At 29.4% G+C, this 7,919-nt stretch overlaps 1 protein-coding gene across 1 annotated transcript; it reads left to right on the top strand.

Annotated features, from left to right (window-relative positions):
• Positions 1–1,727: 1,727 nt before the first annotated feature.
• Positions 1,728–7,184, top strand: LOC114189201 (calcineurin B-like protein 2). The gene is made up of 9 exons (XM_028077915.1): positions 1,728–1,833; positions 4,020–4,177; positions 4,891–4,973; positions 5,110–5,169; positions 5,351–5,459; positions 5,611–5,663; positions 5,915–5,995; positions 6,241–6,353; positions 6,709–7,184. The coding sequence occupies exons 2-9, from the start codon at positions 4,051–4,053 to the stop codon at positions 6,764–6,766; spliced, it is 684 nt and encodes a 227-aa protein (XP_027933716.1). The 5' UTR covers positions 1,728–1,833; positions 4,020–4,050; the 3' UTR covers positions 6,767–7,184.
• The last annotated feature ends 735 nt before the right edge of the window (positions 7,185–7,919 follow it).

The raw sequence follows: 7,919 nt of genomic DNA, 5'->3' as shown, positions 1-7,919 counted from the left end.
CAATAAGCTCAGAATTCTTTTTGAATAATCTAGAACAAAATTGTGTCACTCTAGCAAGTTGATGAAGCGCAACATTTAGTTGTCGACCAAAAAACCTTATCTCAAAGAAATAACTAATTTATTTATTTATAATAAAAATCATATTTGTAACGTGATTTTTGGTTGATTATATTTTTCACACTAATAATGTACAATTTTTCTTTTCAAATAAGATCATGTAGATATTATTATCGACTATGACGTGTCAATAAAACTGACATCTTCTAAAATTCATTAATCATTTATTATTTTATGAAAATTTATTAAAAATAAAATAAAATAAAAAAATATAAAACATGGAAAATTACATCAAATCATAATAAAAGTTATACTTTACAAATGATAATCAAATTATATCCATTATGAAAAATTTAAATAAATATAAAAAATCACTTATATTTTTATATGAATAAAAATTAAATTAACTAACTATTTATTAATATAATAATTTCCTTCGCGAAAAGCTTAAAAAAAATTCAAGCACTAATAATATCTTACTATTGATACATTAGTACTTATATTGTTATGTATGAATATCAGTTAAATTAGTTAATTTATCAATACAATAATTTTCTTCACAAAAAACATAAGAAACTTCGAATGTATATACATACAAAAATTCAAGCACCAACATTATCTTACTATTGAAACTCCAATAAATTTACTTGTTGATCCAAATAATCATGAAACTAAAAAAAAATATTTTACGACCAAAATCTATTAAAGTTCTTCTCCAAACATATTTTAAACCATAAATGGTCTCATAAATTCAACATAACATCTAAAAACCTAAAAAATTACTTATAAATTTTAAAAATTTTTTTTTCGATAAATTTGACAAAGTTTCCATAAATATAATTAAATAAATAATTTTTCTATTTTTTAATAAAATGAAACAATAAAGTATTTTTTTATCTAAATAGGTAGTTTGTGAAAATTTGTCAATTTCTTTTGTCAAACTATCATTTTCTTTATGTTTTCCCTAACATCCCCTAAGAATATCATTATATAACAATCTCTAGTTGGACTATCTTTATTCACATTAATTAAATCAATTAATAAGTAAAACTTACCATATCAAAACTAAAAAATTCGTACTTTTTGATTTAACGTAAATTTACCTTAAAATTATGAACTTAAAATTCATCTTATAGAAATTAATACATCTAAAATATAGAACATCATTACTGTTACCAGAAACATTTAGTATTTGTAATCATCATTACTATTATCAAATGATTACTTGGTTCAACTACCAGAAAACGAAAAAAGAAAAAAGAAAAAAAAAAAAAACTGAAACCACCGGTCAAACGGTCAAAGAGCCACATGTCACTCATTATGAAGCAGCTAAGCCATAGAGCAGTGAAGTTTCTGTCTTCCAACTTCTTTTATTTTCCCTTCTCTCAAAAACGGTATCCTAAATAGAATAAGATGGTTTATTTCCCATTTTTAATAACCCCCATATTTTCTTTCCATAAATTTTTTTTTTTCAATTTTGGAAGCTAGTTTACAAAACAATTTTGATTCTTTTATCAGGACACAAGAAAAGAAAGAAGATATTTTTTTTCAAAATTATTTTTTATGGTTCCATGGCTTTCACTATTTCTATCAGTCACCTTTTTGCTAAGGATATTGATTAATAAAAACCCATTTTCGCAATTAATAAATAACATTTCTTTGAAAAGTGAATATAAATACACACAAACAAAAAATTGTTTCTCCCGTTGAGTTTCATAGTAAAGCACACAGACAAAAAACATGTCCACTTCTTCTCTTTTCTCTGGTTTCTGAAAGGTAAACCCCACAACTCCATTTCACTCAGTTCTGCGGTGCCTCGTCTTTATCATTTGAAAGTTTTGTTTTTATTTCTTTCATTTAATTTAATCCAGAGATTTTGAAAGCTTTAACTTTGTGTGTTGTTTATTCAGCAATCAAAGAAAATGAATCTGTTTAATTTTACACTATTCGCGTCACTTATTGTTTTTAAACGCCATTTTGAAATCTCAATGGGATTCAATTCAGTGCCTCGTGTAGTGTCACGATGTTCTTGTCTTTCTTGCCTTGCTTGATGCATGTAAAAGAAAACGTGAATTTTGTGCCGTGTTGTTGAACCTGTGATTTTCCATTTATCTGGTTTTCAGAGTCACTTTTAGTTTTTTGGTCAATAACTGTGCTCACCTCTAAGTTAGTTTTTGTCCCAGTTTATCGAGAGAATGAGTTCATGTGTATGTTTATTCAAGATCATGTTTCTGCTTTCCATGGTTGTGGTTGTAGAATATTTGTTTAAAGGGGAATCGGGTGAATCTGTTTGATGGGGTCTGCAATCATTTTAAGTAAAGAAAGCAAGTATTGTTAAATATTTGTCTTTAAAGGGTGGAATATGGGACTGTTTGGTAGGTCTGGTACAAAGATATTTTCTTGGCTTGTTGAATTCTCAAGAAAGAGAATGACTAGGTGCTTTGACTAATAAATTTCTGGATGGCGAAGCCAGAAATTTGTTCTAGCTATTTACTGCATGGAAATATTACGCATGGGTGTGCACATGCTTCAATTTATCGATATACGGTATAACATATTTTCTTTCTTTTTTGTTGCTTGGATTGACTGTATGAGAAATTGCATATTAAATTCAATAATTCATGTGATAATGAAGGTAGGTGGAAGGCTTTCTTTAATAGTTGCTGAAACGGAATGTAAATCAGATAATTTATGATTGTATTGGTTTTGGCTGATATTTCAGGATTTAAGCAAACATTTACTTGTAGTTTGTCTTTAAAATATAATTGTTTTCTCTTCTTGGACTAGAAGGAAACACTTGAAGTTGTCTATCTTATATACCTTCTCTTTGTCCGGGCCTTTTGTCTTGTGTGTGAGTGAGTGGTGATGGAGTAAAGGGGAATTTTCGGAGGGAATTTTATGTGAGTGTTTAGTCTTTGATTAAAACATTTCTCTTGTTTTTGCCGATTTCATTACAGAGTTTAGTTCTATTGCTTGTCGTTTTTTATGGTTAGTGTTATGTCGAATTTAGTATAACACCATGTTTATGCTTAGCTTATCTGCAATGTTGTTTGAATATACTATTGGTAATTGTTTTCTGTGACATTTTGTACTCATAAACATAGTGAATTTTCGGTATGTTAGTGTTTAAGATGAAAATATAAAACCTTGGCCAGGAGAAGTGTATCATTTCCTCTGCTTCTGTCTCATCTGCATCAAGAAGCACTTCATGTTTGTTTTTCAACGATTATGTGTATATCAATGCCTTTCACCCATTTGGTATAATATTTTTATGAAACCTAGTATTGCAGATAGATTCCATCCTTTTCATTCCTGAAATTGTATCTAAAATATGTTTATTAAAATATAACAAATATTTTTGTTATGATGTGACTAATATGAAGTGCTACTTGAAGTTTTGTGTTGCGCCTTTTTCATTTAATAGCGAGTATTCACCTAGATTATTAAAGATTGGGATCAAGTTTATGGTAGTAAATGCAACCATAATTTGGAATTTGTATAAATACTATTAAAATAGTTAATGGTGTCCACCTTATTAATTCAATGCCATTTAAACATGCGTACTTTGAGTGTCCTCATTTTTCTGTGTATGTTGACAAATCTCTTAGGACTGTTAAATCAACTTCCAGATTTATGTTCAATTTGGTTGTCCGTTGTTTTATATTTTACTTCCCGTTTTAATTAATCAATTATTTCCCCCTATTTCTTTTTACCCCTCTTCCCATGAGCATATGGAGAATCAACCTGGATTGAGAAAATGTAGGTGATGATATGAAAATTTCACCATAAGTTTTTGTACTGTTATTCGCTTTATTTCTATAATCTTTCTGTGTCCTTGGGTTATTTTAGTTAAAAAAATTGTTTTCTTTATTAAGTACCATAGTTGGAGTTTTTCTTTCATGATACAAGCACAACTTACTGATGTTATTTTATTTTTTATTTTTTTTTGTGGGGATTTCCAGCTATGGAATGTTTTGACATCTGGAAAAGATCATGGTGCAGTGCTTTGATGGATTAAAGCAGTTATATACTGCTGTGATAAACTTTTGTGATGCTGAATATTCCCAGCAGCAGCCAAGAGGTTTACTAAATCCAGAAGTACTTGCAAGACAAACAGTGTGTATGTTATTATCACCGTAATTTTTTTCCATTTTATGATATTTTGGAACTTTAGTTCACAACGAAACAAACCAGCAATTCATCTTGCTTCAATTTCGTATATAGTATTTCCAGATTTGCAGAAATTGGATAGTTGGATTTGCTCCAATCTATTCCTATTCTATAATTAGAACCTTCAAATTGGAGAGTGAAAGACTCACTCACTCGATTAAGCTTTTTAGCACTCTCTTCTCTCTCCATGGAAGTGCATTTCACACACTATTTTCAAAAGTAGCAAAAAATTATTTCCTCTCTCCTTGGGAGGTGCCATGCACGAACTAAAATACTAGCTACAATTATTTCCTGCATCTATTTGGTCTCTTATCTCTCTTATTTTCCTTGAATCTTGTTGTGCATTTTTCTTTCTTGGCTTTTATGATCTTTTAGATGCCATTGACAAAAAATATTTGATTTGTTACATAGTTTTGGCCGTTAACACTAAATGGTGATCTTATACTATTGAGCATCAAATCAGTTCTTAGAAGTTTCTAGTATACAGTAAGATTTTAGGATGTATAATTTAAACCGAATAAAAGTGGTTATAAAGACAGTGTCCTTTTCAATGCCTTTGAAGACTCTGATGTTGGATTGAAATGGATCTGTATAATAACCTTTAGCACTCTACTAATCCTTTTATTAAGACTTAGAACTTAACTTGTTTTATTTTCAATGCAGTTAGTGTAAGTGAGATTGAAGCACTGTATGAACTATTCAAGAAGATCAGCAGTGCAGTACTTGATGATGGACTAATTACTAAGGTCGGTAATCTTGTGTCATTCTCAGTGCTTTCATAATGTTTTTGTAAGTATATTTATTTTTTCAACCTCTTGTTGGAACAATGAAATTATTTCTATCATATCCCTAAAATAACAAGTGCTCTGTTTTACATGGCAGGATGAATTTCAGTTGGCCTTATTCAAGACAACCAAGAAAGAGAGCTTATTTGCGGATAGGGTACATAAAAATTTAATTTCTTGTGGTGATCTTTAAATTTTTTTAACCTTTCGTATTCAAGGAAATGAATATAGATTATGCAAAACTAAAGAAGTAGTTAAATGCCATATACATTTGATATGATCCCTTTTTAGAAATGTATTTGCCCCATTCATGATTTTTTATTGTTTAAATTTTGTAGGTGTTTGACTTGTTTGACACAAAGCATCATGGGATACTTGATTTCAAAGAGTTTGCACTTGCTCTTTCTGTCTTTCATCCCAATGCATCAATTAATGATAAGATTGAGTGTAAGCAACTAATATTTATCAAGAGTCTAGATATCTTCTAGCCAACAACAATTATTAATGATTAGAAAGGAAAGAGTATTTTTAGAATTATAGTTATCTGTTATTGATATTCATATGCTTATTGGGGATTCCTATCTTTCCCTTTTTTCAGTTTTATTCCAATTGTATGATCTCAAACAGCAAGGATTTATTCAGAGACAGGAGGTAATTTAATTTATTCTTAAATAGAGTTTTGGTCACTCACCATGTAGGACTACTATTTTTTTTTTTTTTTGCATAAGCTCAAACTTGAAAGGTCTACCTAGAACTTAATTACAGAGGAAATTAAAATTATGTTTCAGAATCAAAGATCAAAGTTTTGTAATTTGTTTCATTGTTCCTTGGAGTTTATTTGTTCCAACATGTTTTTGGAATCACCATGTGCATGTATTAGATATGCTCATTTTTTTGTGTAGTTAAAACAAATGGTGGTGGTTACTCTAGCCGAAGCTGGCATGAATCTTGCAGATGAAGTGATTGAAAGCATTATTGACAAGGTATTTCTTTATCTGATAACATCAATATATATTTCTAATCTTATGTTCATACGTCTAGCTATATTGAAGCAGTAATAAGTTCTTTTTCTGTTATTTCTTTCGTTTCAATTTATGCTTGGCCCTTTTGTTACTGTGCAAGAAATTTATTATCTTTTACCCTCTTCTTTATAAAACATGCCAATTCATTCTTTTGCTGTTACAATCTTCTCCATTCAGCTGTCACTAACATTTCTAAAACTAATCAGACATTTGAGGAAGCTGATACAAAACATGATGGGAAGATTGACAAGGAAGAATGGCGAAACCTTGTCTTGCAGCACCCTTCCCTTCTTAAAAATATGACTCTTCAGTATCTTAAGTGAGTTTCTTCTTGTTACTAACAGAATCAAATCTTGCTACTTTATATTTGCACGCTTGCATGTTAATTTGTTAAAATAAACCATGATATTTGTGACCCAACTAATGTGTTTGCACGTATATACCTGCATCTTTCTATTTGTTAAGAAGAAGAAAACTCAATCTCTTTGGTTTGAAATGATTCAGAAATGAAGACTCTGGACTATATAATATGTAAACAAACAAGCCTGACTGATCTTTGATTTGTCTTGGTTGTCCATATTATGCATACAATGTTTGATAGTTTGGCTGAACCTTGATTCAGATTTTGTTATAAAGCTTAAGCATCTGACATCTCTGAAATTGTTTATTGGCAGAGATATTACAACTACATTTCCCAGTTTTGTATTTCACTCACAAGTTGACGATGTTTGAGGCAGCTACATTATCTGTGTCAGTTTGAAAATGCTCTTGCTTCCCTTGAGAAGGATGGAATTCTGTGAGAGATATGGTTGAAATGGAAATGCGTTGTTTTTTTTGTTTGTTTTGATTGAATTGAACTTTGGCTTCCTTTTTGGGTAGATAAGGGTTGCATATGGAATAAATGAAGTATCATTGATTTGTTGATTAGGAATGAATGCAGAAGAGGATAGAGGGTATACAATTTTTACAGGGATAGGAGCAGGTACTTTTGGATAGAAATATATTTGCCATTATGGCTTGTAGATGGTTCTGGTGAAGTGGGAAGACATCACCTAGATTAGGTACACAGTTAAGAATTTTTGCTTTAAAATACTGCAGGTTTTAGCTCCTGTGTCTTAAATGGTTAAAACCAACATTTCACTTTCTATTATCTTTTGGGTTTTTAAATAGGTATAGTAAAGAAAAATATTAGCAATATATTATTATTAAAATAATAATGATGATATAACTATAATACTGATAGGAAAAACAACAGTAATAAGAAGAAAAAGAATAAAATTATAACAATACTAATAAAAATAATAATATAATAAACAAAATAATAATAATAATAGTAATAGGAAAATAATAAGAATAACAATATAGCAACAGCAATAATATAATAATCAGGATAAAAAAATTAATAATATTAAAAATAAAAATAAGAGTTAGATAGGTTAGTTTCTTATAACTACGATTCTTAAAACTACTCACAAAGAGTCACCTCTCAACAACTATGTCCTCATCATTTGATAGGTTAGTTTCCTATAACTATGGGATAAGATTCTTTTCTCACACCGCACTCCATGTGTATGAATTTTCATCGATTTTCATTACTTAAATACTTTTTTTTAGAGTTAAATAATTAATAGAGTTAGGATAATCTTGCCAAGAATTTCTATTTAATATGCATTTTAAAATCACATTTTTCTTATAAAAAATAACTACATTTAATCACATATATAATGTCAATAACTTTTAATAGATTATGACACACGTTCTAACTCCATTAAACCTCACTCATCTCATGACTCTTGCTCTAATTTTACTCGACTTTACATGCATGTTCTCATTTTAAAATCTCAAACCCATTGATTTTTTTTTTTTGCAAAAGTCCTTTCTCTCA

This window comes from Vigna unguiculata, chromosome 6, assembly GCF_004118075.2.
Source record: "Vigna unguiculata cultivar IT97K-499-35 chromosome 6, ASM411807v1, whole genome shotgun sequence".
Classification (NCBI taxonomy): domain Eukaryota; kingdom Viridiplantae; phylum Streptophyta; class Magnoliopsida; order Fabales; family Fabaceae; genus Vigna; species Vigna unguiculata.
This window is presented reverse-complemented; position numbering and strand designations above follow the sequence as displayed.

Excerpts from the sequence above, each read along its gene's own strand:
- LOC114189201 (XM_028077915.1), top strand. The coding sequence starts at position 4,051 with ATGGTGCAGTGCTTTGATGGATTAAAGCAGTTATATACTGCTGTGATA. Across the intron at positions 5,664-5,914 it reads GATTTATTCAGAGACAGGAG|TTAAAACAAATGGTGGTGGT; the intron begins GTAATTTAATTT and ends TTTTTTGTGTAG. Across the intron at positions 5,996-6,240 it reads TTGAAAGCATTATTGACAAG|ACATTTGAGGAAGCTGATAC; the intron begins GTATTTCTTTAT and ends AAAACTAATCAG.